Here is a 26,669-nt window from a genome sequence, read left to right as displayed (position 1 = left end):
AAAATAGATAATATCGTATAAGACAAAATATCCATTACATTTCTCGCATTTATAATAAAATAGATGTGCATTTATAGGACTCGAAGCGAGAAATAAAATATGAAAAATGTAGCGGAAACAGAATGAAGATTATTGAAAGACACAAATATAAATTACATGATGCGTATGTAACATCTAAAAATACACGCTCTTGAGTATATTATATATTATATGTTTCAAAAGTTTATGATAACCATAACAACTTTACACACACGCACATTTTTACACAGCAAATATTGTAAAAATTTTAGATATGGCGATGTATGAAATTTATTTTATTTAAAATTTGCTTTATGCATATGTTTTTTTCAACCTATATATAATATAATTATATATTGCTTAGCGCGCGCGCAAAATTCTCTTAAAAAAAATACTCTGATTTCACTTTTACAATTAGTGTAAATTTTTTTAAACTATATTGGTTGCGAAATCTGATGAAAATACTAAATGTCTTTCTTGCAGATTTCTTGTTTCTCAATTTTTCCAATGATAAAAATGTGCATATTTTTGAGAGCAAGAGTTTTTCTTTTTTACAATAAATTGATAAAGGTGGAGGAAAATATACACGTGGCACGTCCTTCGTCCACGCATCCCCGCTGGTGACACGCGAGCACGCGAGATTCGACGTGGCATCCTCAACGGGATTTCCCGCTCGACGCTATCGCGTCGCGACTCGCGACGCAAAAACGCGCTCGCTCTCCTCCAACAGCCCAACCGATCGCTATTTTTGGCTGGCGTACGTGCCAAGTTCGCGGAACGTTCCGCTCGTTCTTCGCCGTCGCGGTTATTCGTTGTTATTATTCGTTTTGTAGTATACGACTCGCTCTCTGAAAATTTAAACAATAAGTTTATGGCTCGCGAAATTTCACTCGACGATATTACGGCAGACTACGCCTCTTTTATTTACGCAAAATTGTGAAATAAACATAATTTTGACCATCTATCCATTGGAAAGAATTTAATTTAATTTAATTTAATTTTTATCGCGTCGTCTCACTGATTAATGAAAAAGCAATTATATAAAAATAAAATCTTCCATTTTACCGAACGAATAATTTCGAATACAAAAATGATCTTGTAAAAAAAAAAAAAAAAAAAAAAAATTAAAACACGTTGCATTTTATATCGTTTCGTAGATCAAGGAAACAAAAAAGAATATATTTTTTTGTACCTTTCTCTTTAGAGACGCGATCATAAAAGTATTTTTGCACCAGCCTCCTCTTTTATAATACGCAAAAAATATCAACAATCGCGGATGACTAACGTCAAAGTTGTTTCTCTCGCCACATGGTCGAACGGGATATTCCCAGATGACAGTTAAATCGTTGCGCGTCAAGTGCAAACAATTCGCAGGAATTTGGCAATGGACGAGACAACAGCTGCATTTAGCGGATGTTGTTATTAGCAGGTCATTGGTACCGCCTGGTTTTTTCCCGCAAATTGCGCATATCGCAAAAAAAAAAAAAAAAAAATGTCTATTAACAAAATCAAATTACGGAAAGTTTAATATCGATAGGCAGTTGCGACAACGTTACTTCGAAAATCAGCTGCAGTATCATCGTTACGTCGCTTCTGATTTCTGGGGAATAAAACGAGCGATATATATATATATATATATATATATATATATATATATATATATAGCAGACTTTGTATTTTCTTTTTTTCTGATTAATCTCATAAAATAGTCGCACACTTTCGCCATGTGTATATACGTATCTTTGTCACGCGCACTTATTCTTTCCTTCACACACATATCTCACATATCAGAAAAATATACAAAATTTCCGACAACTGGAAAACAGGGTATAGATGCGAGAGAGAGAGAGAGAGAGAGAGAGAGAGAGAGAGAGAGAGAGAGAGAGAGAGAGAGAGAGAGAGAGAGAATAAAAGACGGGGGGTAATCGAGTGTCATCACCACGAACGAAAAACCGAGAGATCCTCAAATTAGAGTTTGAATTATTCTGATTTTGTTGGCGGTGGTTAAATATGTTTAACCAACGCCAACAGTCTAGTTGTAACTATATTTATTATGATTAATTTTTTATCATTTTTAGCAAAAAAAAAAAAAAAAAAAAATTTCAACCGATCAATAAAAAAAATCGAGTAATGATTAAAATTTCGGGAGAGTTTTTTTAAGAATATTGCACGTCTGTCCTTTATGTGATACTCCATAAGATACTTTTTTTTTTTTAATTTTAGAATTTACTTATATAAATATAGGCCTTAAACACACGAGGTTTAAATCTCTCTGACATTTCGAGTTAACTTTTCTCAAGCATCGCACATCCGACGCTTAGAGAATTCCAAACCAACGCTAAATCTGGACCACTGGATATTCGTGCAACGGCGAGCTTCGCATATAGACTCTTAACAAAGATCAAAGTTGATTTTTTTTCACGATAATGGATATCTAATCGCTTTATAATTTTCAATATCTCAATGTCCTAAGTAAATCTTAAATTAAAATTAAGTTTATGTTTTCAATCATTCGAGGTTTAAAAAACTGTTGCAAACGTCCCTTAAATTAATTTCTTAAAAATTTAAGAAATTACAATTATAACTATCTCAAATATCTTTTTTTTTTTTTTCGATCACGCTGATATGATTTTAATTATAGTCTCGTTAAAATTTGAAGTTTTAAAAAATAATCTACATGATACAGTTAACTGAAAAATATGTTACATAAAACTATCCTGTACAATTTTGAAAAGAAAGAAACGAAGGAAGTGATCAACGAACGTTCACGACTCAATATATATGTATGTACAATACGTCTCATATATACATTTTATGTCGCGGCGATGACACGTTGAACGTGCGTGTGATATGCGACCAATTATTAGCGTCAGCAACAAACATACAACTCGCAAACAAGAAATTATCTCGCATACAGGCATACAATAAATTAATAATAAACATTCTATTAATAGGCGTACAATAAGAAATCAGTATTAACTTATCGTCGTCGTTACGTGTACATTCCACGTAATACTGTACCGATTACAATGCCGTTATATACCAACCGAGCAGACCAATCTGTCATTTGCTACACGTGCGAGAAGCGCGAAAAATATACAGGCTGGAAGAAATCGAAATTTTTTTTTTTCATATCGAACATGTGTTACTTTATATAAAATACAATTTCTTTTACGCTCTAAAATTGTTGTTTGTGCAAACAAATATACATATTTTATTTATGTAAGATTGTTACTGCGATCTTTTTTGTATAGAATCGTACAAGATACTTCAAATAAATGCCTACGATGCAACCTGGTCTGCTCGACGGATGAGTATATAGCGCGCTTCTCTATATAGTGAACTACGTTTCTCTTTCTATATATAAGATGTCCCCGAAGTCACGTGCTCTGGGATTTTGATTGTTTCTTTTAGTCTGTACGGGAGAAATAACGACTGTACGACTTTGACGCGCGATTTCGAGTTCATCTCACACAAATTAAACACGTCTTTCATCTTGTAATCGTTCATCATCAATCCGCGAATGACAAAATAAGTTAAAAGAACGACAAAGACTGTCATCTTGACGGAAGAAAAAAATTTATTCGCTGCGCGTGTATCCCTATGCGGATTTCCTCTTCTATGTAGATTCTTCTTTGAAAAAATATAATGGAATACAGACGCGCAGCCGTTTCTAGAAAACTTTGTTCTTGAGAGGGCCATTTCCGCAAGGAAGTCAGCTATTCGCGCAAACTTACGGACGGCACTACTCGCTCGCGTTTATTTCGGTCTATAAAAGAGAGAAGGCCTCATCCTAAGGCAATGACGAGCGACTCGCAAGATTCGCTCGTTGCACGGTTCGCACGCGACTAGTTTTTTCCTAGCATCGGAAAAAAAAGTAAAAAACAAAACAAAACAAAAAAAAAAAAAAAAAAAAATGAAAGAAAAGAGAAGACAGCTGCCGCGCAAGCGTTTAATGCTTTTACGCCTTAGTTATCGAGTCACTTTGTGATTATTCGATGTCTTTCAAAATCTTTCCGTCGTCCTTTCCAGACGAAATTCTCTTTCTCTCAACAATCTTCATTCTTATTTTTACAATTCCTTTTCTCGTCGAGTCTTATCCACGTCTGACTATACGACACTTTCTTTATTTCGTGCTCTCCGTCGAGGGTGGTGGTAGCGGAATCGCTTGCTCGGACACCGGTTGCTGCTGCTGTTCCTTCTTCTTCGTCTTTTTTAGCTTCTTTTGCAATCCCGGCGATTCCATCTTTTCCTTTTTCGTTTCCTCCGTCTGCTGCTTTGAAGTCGTGTCTCTAGTTTGTGTCGTCGTGTCACCATCTTTCCCGTCGCTCGCCTCTTCCGCGCGCTCGGTTGGTGCAACATTCAGTTCTGTATTTTCTGCCGTACGATTTTCTATTTTCTGCTCGCTTTTCTCGTCGACTTTGATGCCCTGCTGGAAGGCGGGAGCGACATTCTTATTCGTAGATTCGACGGCCATTGTCGCGTTTTCATTTTCCAAAGACTCTACTTTCGTCTACAAAAAGACAAAAAATAAGACATCAAATTAATAGGACGGTCCATTATAAATATTACAATAAAAAGTAATGAAGAAATAAGTTAAATGATAGTTTAGAATGTAAAACAAATTGAAAATAATTTAAAAAAAATTGAAATTTGTTAAAATTAGAAAATTTCATAATGAAACATTTTGAATTTTATAATGTCAGTTGTTTCAAGATTCTTATGATTTCTCACCTTCGTTGGTGATAACGGCGCCGGTGGAAGCGGTATCGGTTCGTTGTCCTGTTTCTCTTGCTTTACGTCCACATCCATGAGTTCAGGAACTTGCGAGATGTTTTTTTCCTGTTGATCTTTCTTTTCGGAGCACTTTTCTTCTTCCTGAGTAACGGATTGCAGCTGCTGCTGGCCAGCAAGTGGTGCTTTCGTTTCCAACAAACTGATGGTGTCTTGTATGGTTTTGATAGCGTTTTTACGTGCCTGCCGCACATTCTCTCGACCTTCCGTCTCAATGTCGTCCAGCTTGAGTAGTTCGCGCGTCAGCATCTCGTCTAGGTAAATGTATTCCTTATCTTGTCGAAAGCCACCGACATAACGTCGCACCTGTTCTGCCAAATTATCCACTTCTTTCTGTACTTGGGCGACTTTTTCCAGAGGATCCTTTGGAACCGGCTGTTTAGGCTTCGGTATTTCTTGCTGTTGTTGTTGTTGTTGTTGTTGTTGTTGTTGTTGTTGTTGATACTGTGGCTGTTGAGTCTGCTGCTGCTGCTGCTGCTGGTGATGGTATTGCGGCTGTTGTTGATGATGTTGCGGTTGTTGTTGTTGATGATATTGCGGCTGCTGCTGATGATGCTGGGGTTGCTGATATTGCTGCTGCTGCTGCTGCCGTCGCGTCTGCGGTTGCTCATAACCCGGATCGTAGAATGCATTCTGAAAGTGCGACGGTGGCCAGTGTTGTCTGCCAAAGTGTTCATTAAAGTGCGACGGTCTGTGAAAATGCGGCGGCGACGATTGTCGCTGATGATGGAACGCGGACGGCGGCGTATCGTCGGTCGCGAGTTTCGACATCACAGGTTCATCGCGGCCTTCCACGAAGATAGGTATGTGCCGGACGTTGCTAGTTGGTTTGCTGGGCGATTGAGCGCGCTGTTGTTGATTGTGCTGTGGCGTGATGTCCACTCGGGACACGAATCTTTGTCCTTGGCCGGGTAGCGGGCCGGGTTGCTGCTGACCTTGACCGTGTTGTTGCTGCTGCTGCTGCTGCTGCCGATTCTCCGGTGGCGCCGACATGGAGCGCTGACCGCGCTCACTCTTCTCCGGACTTGTCTCCATGTTACGACGTCGCTGCTGCTGGCCTATGTCTACCGTGTTGCGTAGACCGTATTGCGGTATCGCGGACGACGATGTCAAATCCGGCACGCCGCCGCTATGCGAGCTAACGGCGCTCGCGCCGCTCGCAGCACTGCTGCCGCTCGCTTGGCTATGCGCGTCCTCGTCCGCTTGATGCTGTTGACTCGGTTGTTGATATTGCTGTCCGTCGTTGCTGCTACTACCGGACCCGCGGCGTCGATGGCGACGGTCGCGCGACAGGCAACCGCCGAACGACCAAGGTGGGCCGCGCAAATGTTCGGCAAACTCGGGATGACGTGTCGCAAGATCGTCCAGGTGCGCGCGGAATCTCTCACCTCGTGGACGTTCGAAGACGTCGGTCTCGTCGCCAAACGGAAAACTCTGCAAGAATAGAGATCGCGTAAAGTTGCTATCGCATATATGGTACGTATACAATTATTCCTGCAAAGTGGTAGGGTAAAGGAGCCTATTATGAGAGCAATGGCGGTTCCTAATACGAGACCTCCAATTATTTTACGAACGCAATCACTTTTCTTTATAAATGTTACTATTTCATGTTGATAATATTAATGCTTTTTAGTGGTAAAACTTGAATGTACTATAGCTATAAAATCACATAAAGCTTTTCGAGTTAAAAATTACAATTAAAGAAAATATAAGCTTTTAAAACAAAGTATCTCATAATTGGCACCTTTACCCTATTCCAAAGCAAAGAAATGTTTCGCAAAAAACTATTGTACAACAAAATTTGTTAATATATATATATATATATATATATATATATATATATATATAGAGAGAGAGAGAGAGAGAGGAAGAAGCGTGTATAAATAAATATTTTCGCAGCTTATATACATCATCACACTTATTGTCAGCTTCATACGTACAACCGCCCCGGACATCGTGTATACTCCAAAACTTTCACTAGATTCAGGCGCACTGGGCATTAATGACGGTATATAATTACACGTGACATTCAATCGTATTTTTTTTTTTTTTTTTTTTTTTTTTTTTTGATCCGACCAGCAAGCAAGCGCGAGCAAGGGCGTCACGAAGGGGAAATTGCGCGTAATCGGGCACGAGGTGACGAATCCTCCACCTTCTCCTCCTTCGGCGACGAATCGAGGTCACGTCGTCGTTCCACTTAGCGGTGCGGCGGATGGACATTATAAGAAAGTCACAGTCGCGAGGGAAAAATGGAGTAGAGGTAGAGAGGAGAACGGGAAACGTGCGTTTTATATACGTGCACCTACGCCCGATAATCGGATTTTCCTATTTTCGGCACACAACGTACGACGTTGCCGGCTCCCGACCCCGGCCCCAGCTCCCTGTCCCCTGGCCAGCGCTCACAAAATTCACAAACGCACCACCGTTGCCGCGTTCGCTCTTTTCATCTGTCAACCGCGGAAATTTTTCACTTTTTCCATACATAACAACGTCATTCAGTCACTTTTCAGACTTTAATTCTGCGTCGGTCTGAAAATTTTGTTCATCGTCGCTCCGTTTGACACGAGCTAAAGAGATTAATATATTTATTCAAAACTATAGTGTATTTTTAAAAAATATCCTCATCTCCTTTAATCTGGATTTTCAAAGTTAACGTTAAACGAAAGAGCGCACCGAAAAAAAAGATACACGCATAAAGTATATGTTAATGTGAATAAAAATTACTGTGTCTCATTAATTCAGCATATGTAGATGTACATGATAAAAATCGCTGCAAGAAATTCTCGTCATAATCGTCAAATAAAATCCGAGAAAGACATGTTTTTATACACTTACAAGAAAACATTTTTATAAATCAAAATAATCGTATTGATTTTTTTTTCATTTAAATCGAAACGTTTAATTTTTCTGTTATATAAATGTATCATGTTATTTGAAATAAAGATTTAAAAAAAAAAAGAGAGAGAGAAATTATTAATTTTTAAAAACAACTTGGCACGTTTTTACGAATGGACATTAATGTTTACGTAAATATTTCACACTTTTTAATGTTTTTTTTTTTTTTCATAGCACTAATTTGTTTTAAATTTGAGGAATTTGCTCGAGCTTTCCATTTTTACCAACACAGTATAATTGTCATAAATTTCCCACGAATTTCTATATATCATTTGTACTCTGTAATATATTTGAGCGCGTTAAATGAATAAAATTAGACATATATTATATTATGTAAAATAGACAGAGTCGCGCGAATATACACGTGTCACGTCGAAAAACTCGCATTACATTATCCATCTGCAAATGTATATATTAAAAAATGTCAAGCCTACACACGCATACACGTGCATCCGAGTAAATAGAATGTCGCGGAAAAGGCGAAGAATATTCGACAATATTGAGATTAGAAAAAAAAAATATTCTCTCTTTTTCTGGAAAAACTTCTTATATTTCCACAGGATGATTTCATACGTAAAGAGGTGGGGGGAGGAGGGAGGGGGGAGGCAAGAGGAGAGGAAGAAGGGTGGGGTTGGGGGGGGCGACGATTGTGCTCGGTCTCATTCCATTCTTATTCCTGTCTTCGTCTCGTTGGAGCACACGCAAATACGCCCACGCAAGCGGTTCGTCACGCGTTCCAGAACCTCCGCCGTCGCAGCATAAACGTCATCCGCGACGTGCGGAAGAACGTTGCCGTGTATAAAGTGGTCTCTACTTCTAATACCTTCGTGTGTTCGTTCCCTCGCATGCGAAACCGTGATTCGGGGCGATCGAGCCTCTCGAAAGGGTCTATATGTCCGATAACGCGCCAAAATGACGTCACGGGCGGAATCGCCGCACCTCTCGCGAGACGTAACGTCGTATCGCGTTATCGATCGCGATAATAATAATGGCAAGGCGTCTAAGTCTAAATGGGTTCGTGACGTCACGGCCGCCCGGCACTTTTTGACGGTCGCGTGCACGCGATTATATCCGCGATCATTTCTCATATCGATTTTTTTTTTTCCCTCATATGCGCGTGATTTCAACGTTTAATATATGTTAATTTATACGGATAATCATTGCGACTGCGAGTAGATGAATAAGACCGATAATCCAAATTTTTCCGAGCCTCTCTCACGGCGAATAAGAAATCGAGTCACAGTAAATACGTATCTCAATTTTTTTTTTTTTTTCAAACCGAGCGTTTTATCGCCGCGAAAAATACGGCGCGCTCCACGTAAATGCTATTTCTGATTTCCACGCGATGTCGAGATGCGGAATGCGAGAAGGAGCAGGTGGAGAAGGAGAGAGAGAGAGAGAGAAAGAGAGGGGGCGAGAGACATACATATATCGGAAGGAGAAGCAGGAGGACGTTAGCGAGCGAGCTCGGAACGCATGGAAATATCTCGTGCGTGTCACTGATTCCATTAAAGGGTTCGGATTGTCTTCCTGGAAAGGAGGTTATCGATATCTCTCTCTCTCTCTCTCTCTCTCTCTCTCTCTCTCTCTCTCTTTCTCTCTGTCTCTCGTTTTGTAATTGAGACTTTGAATGGCGATGCCGAGTTAATCGTCGCGGTGCGTAATCAATGACGTAGCGGTGACATTTATTCTACTCGCCGACGATTAACGGTGATGGAACGAATTTTTCTTGGGGAAAAAATTTGAATGTCAAAACTCCACGAGGAGGTTATGTTTTCTCGGAATAAAGTGTTGTACGATTCGAGACTGTCCGCGTCATCTGTCCGGGGGTTTTCTCTCGTCGTTTTCGGCCGCGTGAAAAAGAAAATAACGGGGGAAAAAAAGGTGGATGTAACGTCACTTACGGGGAACGAGCGGTCCAGATCGATCTCCTGTCCGAATTTGGATGCTGCGTCCACGATGACAGGCGAGTCCATTTTCTGGACTTGTTTTTGAGCCCGCGTCCGTTTTTGGATACGTGACACAAATTCTCTCTCTCTCTCTCTCTCTCTCTCTCTCTCTCTCTCTCTACCTCACTATATAACAGCTATAATTCTTTTTCTTTCCTCTTTTTTTCCAGATCTCGGGATATATATTTCGCAACTCTTATCGTACGGGTGTGCACGCGCGACTTTCGAAAGCACGATTGGAAGACGTCGAGAAAAAAGCTCTCGCGAGATTTTTCTCGAAATCTTGCGTTTTCTCTCTCTCATACACACACACACACACACTCTTTCTCTCTCTCTCTCTCTCTCTCTCTCTCTCTCTCTCTCTCTCTCGCAATAACTGACACTCACAAGTTGTTCTTCCTTCTCTCTCTCCCTCTTGACTTTTCCTCGTTTCTTCCTCACGCGCTTACTGCCTCCGGCCGCGATTACATAAGCGGCGAGCCACTATATACTTGGTTGCGTCTCTTTCTCACTCGCCGTCACTGGTGTACTTTTTCAAGGTTGACTTGTCTCTCTCTCTCTCTCTCTCTCTCTCTCTCTCTCTCTCTCTCTCTCTCTTTCTTTCTCTCTTTTTCGCGAGGAAGGAAAACATGCGTACGACGCACGTGTTGCGTTGCAGCGAGTGCGCGCACACGACCGTCGCGGACGCGGACGACAGCGAGACTGACAGTAGGCGCGGGCTGCGACGGGCAACTTAAATGCGCGATTACGTGTGGGTCGCATGACCACGTGACCGCCACGGCGCGGCGCGGCGAGCGGAGGCGGAGGCGGAGGTGATCGCGAGAACGTGCTAGAATCTTCTCGCGTTTATAAGGAGCAACTACGTTTGACGTTTCGCAAAACACCTATAGCCTTTCAAAATATAAACTTAATAATTTAATTAATTTTAATAATTAATTTTTGCGTAATATCAGATTCATGAATCTCGAATTTTTACACTTTATTAATTTTTGACGTAGCCGATCCGTCTAGTTTTTTCTTAATTTTTCCATCTCTCCTTCTTACTCTCTTTATGGAGAAAACGCTACAGATCTAACGACGAGATGAATTCGTTCGTTTTTTAATCGACACGTTTCATTTGTCTCTTGTTCTTATCAAAGCGTGATTGATCACACATTTGCTTCATTGTGGAAGGAGAGATATGAATTCTGGTGGATAGGTAAGAAGGTGAAACGAGTAGATCCTTCTCGAACAATCTAAAGAGAGAGGCAGAGAGGGAAGGAAAGACGTGACCTATATTTTTAGGTAGAGGAGACTTTGCATTGCAAGTTGAATATTTCGCGAAACACGCGTTGCGAATAACGCGAGAATAACGCGAGAATAACGCGAGAATAACGCGAGCAGAGCTCGATATCGTGAGGTATTTTTCAGAGAAAAACGGATGTCCAGTTAAGGAAAGCAGAGCGTAGAGCGAATTATAGCGATGAATGAATCGCAATGTTATGCGCGGGATAACGAGTTCGGCGAAAATGACTCGGCCCGATGTCGACTATGTAATCCTAAATGGCGCTTATGCTCTGTGTATTAACCGCAAATAAATGACATAACGTAAAGTATCGCCATCATAATAACGACGGCGATTTTCTTTTTTAAAAGACCACAGGATATATACATATACATCAAACGTTCGTATCTCGAGAGGTGTCGCGCGCCGAACTTTGATCGTTCGCAGGATCATCGATAATGACGATCGATGATCTACGGTGATCGATAGCGGTGCCAGGAGAGCACGAGCCGCGAGGAGGTGGCGCGAGTCCGCCATCCGCCACGCAAGTCGGAGAAGAGAAGGGGGAGCAGCAGCCGGCGCGTGTATTAGCGTGAAATTCACCAATAGTCCATTAAGAAACCCAATTTCCAGCCAAGTGATGTGACTGCAAAATTGAGTAATTGTTGTCGAAAGAATTATTCGCACATATATTTATATATTTATTTATTGGTCTTCTTTGCTAAAGTTTATAGAAATATTAAATAAATAAATTATTATTAGCAAATACTGTGATACCGCATATATATTTTGCACTTAATCTATTTAAATGACAGAGACAGAATTTATATCCGTACTATTAGTGTAATTTGGACAGAAAATTTGTCTGTGATGCCTCTCTTTAAGGCCTATTGCCAAGGACAATTATATTTGTGATTAATATTTGGCAATGGGATCTAAATTTTTTAGAGGTATTGCTGGAATATTGCTGCTATAAATTCTACACGTGACAAACAATATTCTAACAGATGCAAAAAGTAGCGATAAATTTTCATTGATTGTGATGATACTGATAAAATAGCAAAATTGAAAAATAATTACATTGTCCATCTTGAATATAAGAATATTGATAATATACAATGAATAACGACATCTCTAAAAAAATGTATACGGTGATTACATTATGTTGCCACAAGAGCACGTGTGTAATATAAAAACTTGTTTACTTGTTGAAATAACTTTTAATTCACGTTGTAAATCGACGTTAAATTTTTGCCGTCACTTTTACATGCGATAATGAATATGGAACAATTTATTTTTCCATTACTTTCGAGATTTGACGTTTATCATCCGAAGCCATTTCTATGAGATGATTAGTATTACAAATTATCGAATTAAAAATTAAATTGTTCGAAAGAGCGAATGACACGCTGCTCTATTGTTACGCAAGGCACGTTGTGTAACGCGACAAATTTTAATACGTTAAACGTGTATAAATAACGCTAACGTGTGTAAATGCAACTCTCTATTGCCAACTGTACGTACAGCTGTGCGTAGATTCGACGACGTACTTTGTTGCAAGCCATAAGGTCACGAAAATTATACGTTTCTTACAATAATTCCTAGATTCGACCTTCTTGAAAAAAAAAAAAAAAAAAATAAATAAATAAATATTTACTCTACATTTCTTCTTGTAAATTCACCCTACTCGACAATATGTTCACCGATAAAAAACGTCGACTGATTTAACGTTTAAATAAAAATCGTTTTTAAAAATCTATGAAAGCGAAATTAAAAGCATATATTCTTCCTACATTTTGCAATTCGTCCCGAAGAACTTTTGAAGATTCTTCGAAATGTAAATACATATTTTCACACAAAGATGAGGTGAATCATTCGTGTCAGGCGTGTTATCCTTCCTTCCGGCGCAAACTAATAAAAGACTTAAAGGGGAGATGTGACGAAGAGAATTATCCGGAACACATACATACACATACGTACAACAATTCGCTTTACGTAATGAGGCACACTTTTCTCTCTCTTTTTCTCTAGCTGTAGACCATCGCCGTACATTATAACCGAATCACCTGTTCCGTATTGTCAGCGTCAATTAGCATACCTCGTACCTCGTGTCGCGAAGATCGTTTCCTGGAACGTTATCGATCGCGTCACCGACTCACCTCTTTTGCCGAGTTCGATCAGCGGCCAGTTTTCGGCAAATTATCGCGGCGAGAAATACGAGAAGCGCGACGAAGAACGTTTAAAAAGAGCTTGAAATTGGATCGGACAATTCGCTCGTTGTCGTTAAACTTTAATGCTTACATTTTTCTAACGCGGCTTCAGATATGCATCTCTCGTCATCAAGGCACTGGGAAAATGCACACGTACACACACGCAGAAGGGTCGGAAATATGTTATTTCTCTCAGCAAACCTAACCGAGATCGATAAGGGTGGCCTACCCTCGATATGTGCCATGCCGTCGAAACGTCGTTTCGGAAGGGTCCAGTTAGACAGAACGCTATTTCGCTTCTCAGACCTATTCACGAATGACGATAAAGGGCCCTTTCGCGGGATATTGCAGTTAGGGAGTGTCTGGAAAGCACGCCTACGATCAGTATATTTCCATTGTGGCGACATTCACGATAAAACTAGAAATTTTTTTCTTTCTTTATCGCATAGTAACAAAGAGAGAGAGAGAGAGAGAGAGGGGAAGGGGAGCTCTTTAATCGCTCCGATAATAATCAAGTGGTCTTTCTCTAGAGACGATAACCACCGTTGGAAATGTAGCGAGATATTGGAGTGTATCTGTCACAATGACAGCGTCATAAAATGTGTGTATCTTAATTTAAATCGACATATTTACCTCTATATATAATGACACATTTATGCGTTTTAATTAAATGAAGAAGAGAGAGAGAGAGAGAGCGCGCGTGAGTCGAACTCGACCTGTATCTCTGCTCGCAAAAACATCGGAAAGTATCGCGGATTGTTTTTTACGAATTATCTGAAAATATCGCGACGACGAGAATAACCGGCGGAGAAAAAGCTCCCGCGGATCTATAGGGTGATAAAGATCGTCTCGTTGCCACCGAGACGATCGTCGGCAGCGATTTTAGGACGGCGCTATAAATATATGAAGAAATTCGGCTCCGAGCGAAGAACGTCGCTTCGATTCGAGTCTCACGACATTGCAGACGTAAACCGACAATACATATTATATTCTCGCGCCGAAAACTTGCATCGATGTTTACGTCAATACGTCAATGTTCGCGATACATCAAAATATACATCCACGAATGGGTATATTTGTTTATTCGAGTTCGTTGCCGCCGGTTGTGCGGCAACATTTTCCGCAACGGACACTTTTTTTATCTAGCCTTCTAAGCTCATTTCTAAAAATTTACAAATATTCTTTGATGCAATTCTGAGAGAATTCTGAAGAACCTCTTTTATTTTATGTGTATAAATTGCAACTTTTATATTAAGCAAATATATTGTGTTTAGGTTAGAACTCGGTCGGTAGTCCAGCATCTCTTTAAAGAGAAAAGAAAGCAAAAAAAAAAAAAAAGGAAAATAAAAGGTTGACAAGAGAGCGCCTTGGCATTCGCGAACGCGATCGTGAATTTTAAACACACACGCACGCGTGAGAGGAGAGAGAAAGGGGTAAAGGGAAAACGGTCACGTAATAAATATCGTACTCACTTTCGGAAAGTGCGCAAAAGGCCGATCGAAGGAGTCACCTCTGGTGCGCCTGCCGGTGTCCAAGAACGCATCCTCGTTGTTCTCGTTGAACCTCTTCTGGACCTCCCGCAGCAGCTCGTCGTTGGGCAAGTCACGCAGTCGGTCCGCCAATCTCGGCGAGTCACGAAAGTAAAACGACATTGTCGTCCGGGCTGACGACACGGCGCGCCTTTTCGTCGGTTTCTCAACAACACGTGGAGCGATTCACTTTTCCTCGTATTACGAACACTGAAGCAAACAGACACCCTTCTCACGCGAAGGCTTGCGCGTCACTGAACCACTGAATGCGCGCGGCGCGCGACACACGAAGGAAAAAGTGCGAACTAGTGGCGCCCCAAGGAGCGCGCATGCGCGCCCTGCTTAGTTTGCGTTTGAAAATGTACTCGCCGGGAATAAAGATAATGTAATAAATGTCATTGTTTTGTTAAATTATAATCCTTATGCAATTACCATTAAAAGCTTCCAATTTAAACATAGAAGAAGAATATTAAATCATGTAATTTAACAATTACTTTTAAGTAATATAAAAATTTAATTTTGAATATTTTGACTATAATATAAATTATCAATTTATCTCTCCTGCTTTCGTCAATGCAAAAAAAAAAATGAAAATATATAGATAACTCTCCTAAGTATGTGTCGAGAGCATATATCCCATGTACATAAACTGTTCTAATGAGTACTTGCATAATATACATGTTTATTTATAACTCTACTACTTTTTAATTTGTGCATAAAGCATATAAAACGAATATATATAAATTATATATAACTGATTAATAAAGACCTTTGTTAACATGATTAACATACAGTATAATACATATAAAGAAATACCAATCTGTGATAAACTTATCTAGGATTGTCGTGTATGATTAAATTTTAAATTATTATATGAATATTGTAAAAAAATTCTACGCAGAAATATAATTAAAGAATTAAAACAAGATATGTAATATCTACATATATCATAACATACATATACTATGTAAATTAGAAAACAAAGCAAATAAGATTTTTGTGTCATTTAATAAATTTGACATAGTTCAAATAAAGAAAGAGAAAAAAAAGAAAAGATGTTATTATACTGTTGCATAAAAAATCTTACAAAAATATCTTACTTCTCTGATTATATATCGAGTGGTTCAATTTTAATATCGCAGCCTTCTACATTATCGTTCAATGTAATAAAATTTTCCATTTGTTCTATATCTATCGTGTGAACTAGTGCAAACTGGACACAGAATTCCTTCACCTCCTAAAATCAAGTGCATAAATATACACACATATATATATATATATATATTAGATTGAGATTAATAAATTCTGAGAAAAATAATACTACACACTGTAACAATTACCATTGCATTATAGTTGATCGCCTTGGAATATAAGGAACTCACATTTGCTGTGGTAATTTTTGTTGTTATTGTTTGAATGCAATCCCTTTTAAGATTTTTTTCATCATATTCATCAGCTAATTTCATAAGCTCTGTAACAAGACGTTTCTTTAATCGTCAATTGTAATTGATAAGAGTATAATTTTTAACTTATTTAATTTAAACTCACCTAATATTTCTTCTAGAGGCAGATCAATTATTCCAGTATATAAATATTTTAAGAAAGCTTTATATACAATATAGGAGAATCGATCGTGCACGAGTATAGCAGAATTGGTGATTCTATTAAAAACACATGTGTTAATGTGCAATAAAATAAATTTAAAAAAGTCTAAATAAAAATATAATTAGCTTTTTCGTAAATACTAACTTTTGACCGTGAAACAACCAATTATAATGGAACATGTTTCTAAAATGTCGACAACGAATCTTCAGAATAACTTTATGAACGTAGATAGGTCGTCCCTCGACCTGTATCGTAAAGTCACTTGTTATCTGTATCAGAAAAGAGAGGCCATAAATGAAACCATTAAACGTTACACACGTGTTAAATATTAATGTAAACATTTGTCGAATAAAGTCAAAAAGAAGATCTGCTATAATGGTTTTGAAATAATATTTATTAATAAAGTACAGCTACTTCTTTTTTTCTTACTGTCTCTAAAGCCTTGATTTATTTGGTTTTAATCTTACAAAGAAAAAGTATTGCATGCAGAATCAACAGATATGAAATAAAAAATGAGATATACCTGATCATCGAATATCGTTTCCAGACATTTTAATATCCTTGATTTTTCATCGCTGAGATCAATAACCGGCGGTTTAATGATGTACGGCACATTGTACGCGAGTACATCATGTATATTCACAAATGCGGTGACAATCGGAAATAAAATTTCCTGATTAAAACATTGACCCCATATATATATACGTCTATCCTCGCCGACGGCTAGACTTCCATTATGCCGAGCGACAATGTCCAACACGTGTCCCATTTCGGGTACCTTCAACTAATAAAAAATATTTTAGTTTTCTATTTTTTTTTTTCGTTTCCTTTAACATGACGATTACATAGATAAATGAGTTACCATGGTAGGTATCACTTCTTTTTCCGTTTTTATGCCGCGTCCCAACTGTCCCACATTGTTTCTACCCCATGAATAAATCACTTTGTTTGTAGTGAGCGCCAATGTATGCGCGGATCCACAGACTACTTTAGCTAAAAAAAATTAATATAATTGATCAATAATTTTTCTTGGCACTTACACAACAATGTGTTTGACATTTTTACAAAAGACCACAAAAATACTTTAATTACCTATTTTAACAGATTTCAATGAATCAATTATATGTGGATTAGTCTCCTTCTCACACTTATCTATCCCCAACTGGCCATAATTATTTAAGCCCCAACTACATATTTTACCACTATCTGTAATTGCTATGTTGAAAAATAAACCGCAAGCAATGTGGACAATCTTCTCTTCATATTTTATCAGCATTGGTATATTCTTAAAGTTTTTGTCCCCATTAGACATTTCCAAATATTTTTCAGTCCCCCAAGTATACATCTTAAATTAAACAATTGTTAAATTAAAAAGTTGAAAATTATCATTATAAAAATCTTGATTATCATTTACTTCTCCATTTTCAGTCAAAGCAAGAGAATGATCATTGCTGCATGCAATGTCTATGATACATTTCTCGCTTAATCTGGTCAATCGAATGGGTGTGCGTGTTATCCCTTGATTTCCCCATCCATGACCACCAAGACCCCAGGAATATAACTTTAAAAAATAGTGCTATTATGTAGACTTTGATATCTTATTATAAATAAAAATAATAAAATAATATATAAATACATATGCATTATTATAAAAATAAATACATAAAATAAATAGTTAAACTATTTTATTTCTCTCAATGCAAGAATAAAAAAATTATATGCAACTCAAAAATCATTTGTGAGTTTCTCTACAGTTTAATTGAATTTTTTTACTATAACATAAATTTGTGTCATACCACTCCTTCCTCTGTAAGTGCAAAGACACATGTCATATAATTATTACAGCAAAATGTCTTTATATTTTTCCCACACAAAGCTTCCACTTGTTTGGGTTGAAGAGTGTTAGCAATATTACCAATTCCCAATCGACTGTTACAATTATTACCCAAACCATATACCATTTTTTCCTTTGTTACAACCAAAGCTGCATCTAGTTTAATATACCAAAGCATAAATAATTATATAAAAACAAATGTTAGATAGAGAAAATTAGCAAATTACCATCACCAAATGCCATAACCATATAAATCTGCGAGGCAAATTCTGCAGGCAAGAAGTTAAAAATTCGCCAGTTTCTAAGATCCGAAGCGTATCCATAATTCGGAAGACAGCTGCGTAAAACTCTCCGTTTCTTTCTTTGCACATTTCTGTCAACGTTAAATTTTTAAATTAGTAACTAATCATTTTGGGAAAAATTAATTTTAAGATTTTTTTTCACATCATTCAGATTTCATGCGATTAACAAACATGAGTGATATTATTTTGACACAAGAAATGAAATATATTCTTTACAGAAAAAAAAGAAAAATCAAGCTTACTAATAAATAGATAAAACATCAAGCTTACGGTTCTTCATTAATATTTGTCGTTGGGCTTCTTTTCTTCTCATTGTCAATATTTGTTTTTTTTCCAAAAGAGGGTAATTCTTCTGACTTTGTAGACATAATGACTAATTAAAATAAGTAATTTTATATCTTTGGTATCTTTGGCAATGTCGTTTAAATGAAACAATTCTGAAAAAGGAATGTGTTACATAGCTATACACATATATCTCAGTTTATATATGTCAATATATATTACATATTTCAGCTTGTATAAAATAAACTAATTATTTAAAACCTGATTGAACGTTAACCGAAAATTATCGCAATTTTTTATTTGATACACATACCTAAGTTATATCACTTTGGTGATTACTTTGGCGAAGTTGTATTATACACGTGTGCGCTATTACGACTTTATTTTGAGACGATAAATAAAAGTATATATATGTATATAATATAATATAAATAAGAATATAAACTGAATAAAAACTGGTAACATATATATTTCGATTTTTATATAAATTTGAGTAACTTCTCGTTCGCAGGAAAAATCGTCACTTTCCACGACGCCGTTTAGACCCTGTTAACTGAAGTGAAAGTGTTCTCATATTTCTACTTGTACATTCCATGTGTGTCGTGTCATCGACGGTGTCGTGTATCCTTCTCCTTTGTACCTTTGATATATACCTAAATTTTCGAATTTGAAATCCTCTTAAGAAAATCCAAAGGACATTTATATTTGTTGAATCAATTTCTACCTGTTATTTTTGGCCATACAGTTTCTGTAGTCTGTACTTTTCCTGTTCGATCGAAAAAAAAAAAAAAAAAGAAAAAGAAAAAGGTATCGTTTATCGCCGTTAATTATTTTATTTAGTTATTCGCGCGACTTTTTAGCGCATGCGCAGAAGCGCATGCGAAATATGATCGCCAAGTAGGAAACGGGGGATTTTCCATGCTAGACATGTTACTACATATTTTGAAACTTTTATAATGTCAAACGAAACGCATCTTATACATTTTGGTTATGTTCCAAAATTTACTTCTTAAAATAGATTAATGTTTCGTTGGCCAATCAGAATAAGGAATTTCTATTTTTTTTTTCCTTTGTCCTGATTGGTCGATCGAATGTTACTCTAAGAAATAAATTTTAGAACGCAACTCTTTAAACAGCTGATTCTGATTTAGCTGTAGCTCGACTATTTAGTACCGAAGGTTAGGTTAGAAAGCGCAGTTGAAAAGTTTGCCTCTGATTTTGCATCTTTTACCTTATATGTTTTTGTAGCCGATAAAAAGATGCGATATTGTAGAATAAATTTCTGGAATTCTTTAAAAATTGTAAGAGTAAAGTAATTAACTTTTGGAAGTTTAGTAATTAATATGAAGAAGATGAAATTATAAATAAAATATATAAAAATATTACATGTATTATATATATTAAAGATCATTTTATTTATTTAGAATTAATAAAAAAAATCACATAGGGAGATAAAGTGAAAATAAGGCATAAATATTCACAATATTTACAATAAGTAAATTGTTATTAACATTTTTATTTCAGGAATATAGAGAAATGAGACAATGTGAATTAATACTTTTGGCATCGATGAGCAATTTCTAACATAAGTAAGTTAGATTGATTTTGTCAAGTTATTAAAAAATTGCTATTTGACTAGATCTTTATAAGTTTTTTTTATTTATAGTTTACTATTATTAGAATTTTATTTTATCGCATTCTATTGTATATACGCAAATTTGACGTAATAATTATTTTTCTTTACATAACTCAGAACTATACAAGAAATAGAGCATGCGGAAAATAGAGTATGATATTTCCTAAGGAATTTAGAAAATGCACTATAATGAGCGAAGAATGTCCAAATTGTGGACAACTTACAAACGCGTCTTTCTCAAGACTTGTGAAGGACAGTTGTGGCCATACCAAATGTAGAATGTGTTTGTTATATGAGGAACATGGTTGTAAAATTTGTCAAACTGAACATCAAGCTCAAGGTACTTAAAATTACATACATAGGTTTTCTCTGGAGTTTTATAAGATTTTTTGGTCTGAATTTATTGTTTTTTGAATCACTTCTTTTTTATAATAAGTTTAATATATTACAGAGAAACTATGTTCCACAAATAGAGATTCAAATGATACACACAAATCATCCAGCGAGGAGATTGTATTGCCATTAGAGCTAGTTATTAACAAGGATTCCAAGTCCAAGGATACCGACTCTGCTTCTGTTGAGCACAGATCGTCGGATCTTTATTATAAGAATGTCACTTTTGACAAAGACAAAGTCTACAAGCTTGCCACAAATGATACAATTAGCAATAATGATTCCAACAATTTATACATTCCAAAGATAAAGACTCATGACATAGTATTGGACATTCATTCCCATTTAAAAAATGGAAATGATCACAATTCTGCGAGTTTGCAAGTTTCTTGTGTAAGAAAACAAATTCTAAATTTTATTTATTATTACTATATATATATATATATATATATATATATATATATATAATTCAATTTCATCATTATATTGATGTGATAAGAAGCTTGTTAAATTTAAATTACTAATTTCCATTACTACATAAGAAATTAAAAGCTAGAATTGAGAAACAATTTTTAGTGAAAGAAAGTGATGATTGTTTGTTGCGCTAATTGATGGAACATATATTTTTCTTTTTTTTCAGTGTAATCAGACGGAGAAAAAGCTCGAAAAGACTATGAAGAAGAGTAAAAATATCAAATGTCGCGATCGCAGTCATATAACAATAGTGCCAGGTGTCCCAGAAAAATATAAGTGTAATGTGTGTAGTAAAATCTTTCATAACAAGAAGGGCAAGTGTTATCATGATGCCTGTGTGACAGGCGTTAAACCGTACCAATGTACCTTATGTGACAAGAGCTTCGTCAAACGCTCTCACTTTGAGTATCACGAGAGGGTTCATAAAGGACACAAACCATATAAGTGCAACATCTGCGAAAAGGCTTTTCCTCAGCGGAACAAACTCAATAGGCACATGTTTTCTCACAGTAAGCGTACTATAGAATTATTTAATTAATTCTCTTTCTCTTTCTACGATGTATATCGATATTAAATAATTAAAATAAATCATAATTAGTGTAGGAAAGTTATTATAAAGATTATAAGCTGTTTTTTTAAAGAATTATAAGTGATACATACTCTGCATTTATGTGACTATAATTTCAATGTTTTAGAAGAGAAGCAGTTTACATGTCCTGAATGCAACAAACAATATAGCAAACGAGAAGATTTGAAGAATCATTTAACTGTACACAACGCGACGGCGACGTATAACTGCAAATCCTGTGACAAATCTTTCTGTGTATTAACTAATCTGAAACGCCACATGCGAACGCATACAAGTAAGTGGAAAAAGTTTTATTTTTTGAATGATGCTTTAAAAAAAAAAAATATATATATATATATATTTTTTTTTTTTTTTTTTCTTAAGTCTCACAACTGACAAATTGACAAAAAGTTTTCAAAGCGTCTGCAAGTGAGAAAAAAACGAGCAAATGATAAATGTAACGAGTAAATGAAAAATAATTACTATTATAGACGAGCGACCACACATGTGCGACGAGTGCAACAAGAGTTTCAAGGACCGATTCTTGCTGAAACGACACAAACGGATTCACGAGAAGGAGAGACCGTTCTCTTGCGGTCATTGCAATAAAGTTTTCCTATCCAAGAGCGAATTGAGACGACACTTAACCGTGCACTCAGGTGCGTTAAGTATCATGTGAATAACATTCTTCTATACGCCAACGAGGATTCTCGAATTCTTTAGTCTGCTTATTTTTTTTCCAGATGAAAAGCCATTTTCCTGCGAGTACTGCCAGACGCCATTTAGACGCAAAGACAACCTGAACCGGCACATTAGGCACCATCATACCGAAGATTTTGGCTGCGAGGTGCGTGAAGCATCGGTCGTCGAAGGAGACTCGCAAAGCTGCTCGACAAAGAGCAATCAGCAACGATCGAGACAGAAACAGCCGAGGAAAACGCAACCGAAAAGTCCTGGCAAGGTCACCGCGACGTTTCCGAGTTCCCACGTTGATCAGATCAATTCCCGGCTGGATTCCATGGGCAATATTACGCCTGTAATAAGGACCACTAGCGAAGTGAGCAATGCGGTGCCAGTGATCAACGGGCCTATCAACATTAGGCGACTCGAGGACAGGACTGACAAGAAAACGTTAACGTATACGAAGCCGATTCCTATCGCCGAGGCTGTAGTGATCAATTGTCGAATCGAGGAGAAATTATACCCGCAAAGCGCTAGTAGCCATAATTATTTTGTGCGCAGCTGCCTCAAGGATAGGAATTCCAGAGTGAATTCTTATCCCAACAATAAGCTCACACCGCAAGAGAATCACAATTCCACCGCGGCCACGTCTTTGCGAATCGAGCCGAGTGGATCGATAGGAGAGCGAAAAGATCCCGCGGCTAACGTCTACGAGGAGAAGATTGCGAGACACAACGAGGAAGAGAAAGGTAATCGGAATAAGGATGAAACGGTGAGAAGAGAAGAGAAAACTCTCGAAGAAGGAGAAAATTGTAATGTTTATAGCGAGAATGATGTAGTTTTTCTTCGAGAAACTAATTGTGTCTCTACGATCAAAAAGCACACTACACAGCAGTTGGACATGACAGAGGGACATGTGAATGAGAAATCCACAAATGATTCGGAAGCAACGATATTGCCAAAGGATTCTCAGGATAATTGTAGAAGAAAGCAAAGCGACATGCATTGGAGACGTAGAATTGCGGAAACGCTAAAGCCGTGCTGATCGACGCTTCGAGTGCGGAAATCAGAACTAGAGCAAAATTAGCGATAAATATATAAATATAAATAAATACACACACAGGGTGTCTACTTTCTGGAAAAAAACAAAAAATCGGAATATTCAAGGATTTCTTTTGTATCTGGGGAAAAATCAGGGAAGTCTCGTGAAATTTTATTGGGATTCAGGGAATTTTTAAAAAAATTCTTTTTTTCATAATTTTGCTTTTCATCTTGTAAACAGTTAGCCGTATGTGTGAAACTGGCGTCTCATTTGTGGAAACTCATTCATTGTTGAGAGTTTTGGCTTGATTTTTAATAAAGTATTTTTCTAAAATTCTTGATAAAATTAAACAAATAGTTCTGACTAAAATTAAACAAAAAAATGGTTCGAGGCAAACTGAGATGTCAAGTTTACCTACGTCTTACTTTGTTTGTTGACGATTTTTTTTTAGCATTTTGTCAGATTTTAAACGGTTGAAAATTCTACGATTCTAGTTTTACAAAAAGTTGTATATGTAAAAATTATTAGAATATTAATTAAACAATTAAATTGTTGGAGATATCGGACATATAAGTACTGAGACGCTCGTATCTCCGCTCGTCTATAATAAATTAAATGTGCATATGTATAGATGGTGTCACTAATGCGTTTACAAATGAATTTATGCACGTATCAATACATTTATATAATATATGGAAAACATATATGCATTTTATGTGTAAAGGCATTAATGACCCTTTCTGTACAAACTATAAAAATGATAAATTTTTATATGTATATTTGTTCCATTGTTAGTTAACGATTATTTGTTTATATCAAAATATTTTAATAATTGTACTATTCTTTTGTAAAACGATACTTGTATATAATTAATATTTGTCTATATATTATTGAATAAAAATATCGCGCCTGATTTCTTGTACCTATGTTAATATATTTTACAATTACAAAATATTATATTCTAATTTTTATTATTATATTTTTTCCGTGTTGACAAAAATTATCATTATATTGTTTCGTCGCGGAGGAAAGAATACAAAGAACAAACATGTGCGGTGCGAAGCATATTATGGGGAAAAAACATCGCGGAATGTAATATTTCGGGGAGTATCAAGGGAGAGAGCCAACAATCGCAATTTCCACTGATCTCAGATCAATGGGAGTGTCGTGCAAAATATCGCGCGAGTATTTTGTGAGTGCTTATGAAGAGTTTATGCATCAACGAAGGATTAGGAGGAGATGAGCAGACTTGGAATTAGACTTTGTGGGGACAAGCAGATCATTTATTACGTATTATTCGCCAAGTAATTTTTTATAGTTATTATCGCATAGCAAATTGCAATTTGCAATTCTATGTGGATGTATGTGAAACTGGCACTTTACTTCGAGTTGAGAGGTTTGGCTTTATTTTGATTGTGATTCTTGATAACTAGATTAAACAAATAGTGTTGGCCGTTAAAAGAATAGGCCGGAAAAAAGTCGGGACTGAGACGTCAGGCTCACGCTGCGTCTCACTTTGTACTTTGACAATTTTTTAAACATTTTTGCCAAATTTTAAGCACTTGAGAATAGCTGAAATAGTTTTACAAAAGTTCTAAAAAAAGTTTTATATATGCGCAAAAATTAAAATATTAGATATTAGATGATTATATAAATTAGATCGCCCGAGACACTGGACGTGAATGAGATTCATGTTATACCGGCGTTTCGATATCTAATTTGTTTAATAAATATTCAAACAATTTTTACGCATATCTAGAACTTTGTTCAGAAAGTATATAAGTGAATGCAGAAAACGACATAAAAAAATAACACAAAGTCTTATTTAAAATTGATGGAACGTTCAAAAATAATCAGCGTCTCATCTCACAATCAGTACTTGTACGTTTGATGTTTGCCATTTCGGCCAATCTAATTTGTTCAATATATATATTGTAATAATTTTTACACATAGAACTCTCTCTGAAAATTAAAAGTGATTATATTGTAGACTGACATGAAACCTCAAAGATAGAACTATCGAAATACGACCAATGTCATCTCGATATTTGTACGTTTGGCGTTTTGGGCGATCTATTTTGTAATTTGTTTAATAATAAATATTTTAATAATTTTGATATATAGAACTCTCTTTTTCTCTCTCTCTCTCTCTCTAAAATTAAAATTAATCGCAGAATAACACAAAGTCTCGTTAATCGGTATGGAAATATGACTAACCATTTAATTTGACCATTTAATTTGTTTAATTAATATTCTAATAATTTTTACGCATATGTAGAACTTTTTTGTAATAACTATTGTGAAACTCTTAAGCGCTTAAAGTTTGGCAAGAAATGCTTAAAAAATTATCGGCACATAAAGTGAGATAATTGTGAACTTGGCGTCTCACAATTACTTTGTTTCGCATAAATATATATAAATATTTATTTATCAATATTGAATATGAAGTACATAATGTAGCTGTCCCAGTTATAAGCCATTTAAGATTGTTGACTACGATTTTTTTATGTTTAAAAAAAAAAGAAATATAATAAATCAAATATATATTTTACATAATAATTTTCTAAACTTGTAGCTATCATATTTAATTAAAATTAAAAGGTTTTTATTTGTATATAAAATAATTATTTAAATTTTAATAACCTAACCATCTATTGATGAGTGAGTTGTAAGTCACTTATAAATTTTTTTGTCCCGATTGCAATACGAAATAACATACCTGCTCTTATTGTTTTACAGAGATAATAACTTATTTCATTTACAAAATATGTAGTCTTTTTTTAATTATTTTGCAATATTATAGTTTAGTTAAAAATGTGATATTTTATTAATAGATGGTGCGATAATGTATAATGATATTGTTCCTTTTTAAGTATGTTTAATAATTAATTATAATAAATATATTAAATAATGAATTGTTTAATAAAATAAATTAAAAAGCAAAAGTGATTTACTATTTGGACATGACTTACAACTGGGACAGTTATCTTACTATTTCAAGTATATAAATGAAAAATTATCTTATGAAAGTTATTCAATTTTTTTACTACATTTATAAATCTAATATTGAATATAAGAGATTCTGTATTTTTCCTTCGTATAAATAAAAAACATTAGGATGTAATAAAAAAAATTTATTTTAGAGAAAGTTTTATTGAAAAGTGTTAAAAGTATTCTTTTTACTCGGAATTTT

The 26,669-nt window shown here is 36.0% G+C and overlaps 3 protein-coding genes across 5 annotated transcripts; 1 reads left to right on the top strand and 2 right to left on the bottom strand.

The window, feature by feature from the left end:
• Positions 1-298: 298 nt before the first annotated feature.
• Positions 299-14,926, bottom strand: Stv (BAG domain-containing protein starvin). Of its 3 annotated transcripts, none has more exons than XM_072907688.1 (3): positions 14,603-14,926; positions 4,753-6,246; positions 299-4,531 (listed from the first exon to the last, which is right to left on the bottom strand). In XM_072907688.1, exons 1-3 carry the CDS (start codon positions 14,780-14,782, stop codon positions 4,145-4,147), a joined length of 2,061 nt encoding a protein of 686 aa, XP_072763789.1. In that variant the 5' UTR covers positions 14,783-14,926; the 3' UTR covers positions 299-4,144. The 3 variants fall into 3 exon arrangements, with proteins under 3 accessions (XP_072763789.1, XP_072763790.1, XP_072763791.1); XM_072907689.1 differs by lacking the exon at positions 14,603-14,926 and adding an exon at positions 9,612-10,004; XM_072907690.1 differs by lacking the exon at positions 14,603-14,926 and adding an exon at positions 6,753-6,852.
• Positions 14,927-15,638: 712 nt separating this feature from the next.
• Positions 15,639-19,309, bottom strand: LOC140674270 (RCC1 and BTB domain-containing protein 1-like). Its single transcript, XM_072907691.1, has 12 exons — positions 18,996-19,309; positions 18,671-18,837; positions 18,326-18,471; positions 18,061-18,254; positions 17,679-17,825; positions 17,357-17,609; positions 17,127-17,257; positions 16,788-17,048; positions 16,409-16,533; positions 16,208-16,320; positions 16,000-16,130; positions 15,639-15,896 (listed from the first exon to the last, which is right to left on the bottom strand). The coding sequence occupies exons 2-12, from the start codon at positions 18,766-18,768 to the stop codon at positions 15,768-15,770; spliced, it is 1,728 nt and encodes a 575-aa protein (XP_072763792.1). The 5' UTR covers positions 18,769-18,837; positions 18,996-19,309; the 3' UTR covers positions 15,639-15,767.
• Positions 19,310-19,826: 517 nt separating this feature from the next.
• On the top strand, positions 19,827-24,389 carry LOC140673915 (uncharacterized). Its single transcript, XM_072907168.1, has 8 exons — positions 19,827-19,983; positions 20,207-20,271; positions 20,436-20,658; positions 20,770-21,104; positions 21,352-21,694; positions 21,881-22,048; positions 22,245-22,412; positions 22,497-24,389. The coding sequence occupies exons 3-8, from the start codon at positions 20,472-20,474 to the stop codon at positions 23,477-23,479; spliced, it is 2,184 nt and encodes a 727-aa protein (XP_072763269.1). The 5' UTR covers positions 19,827-19,983; positions 20,207-20,271; positions 20,436-20,471; the 3' UTR covers positions 23,480-24,389.
• The last annotated feature ends 2,280 nt before the right edge of the window (positions 24,390-26,669 follow it).

The sequence above is a fragment of the Anoplolepis gracilipes genome, chromosome 15 (genome assembly GCF_047496725.1).
Source record: "Anoplolepis gracilipes chromosome 15, ASM4749672v1, whole genome shotgun sequence".
Classification (NCBI taxonomy): Eukaryota; Metazoa; Arthropoda; class Insecta; order Hymenoptera; family Formicidae; genus Anoplolepis; species Anoplolepis gracilipes.
The sequence above is the reverse complement of the archived record's forward strand: the minus strand, read 5'-3'. Positions and strand labels throughout refer to the sequence as shown.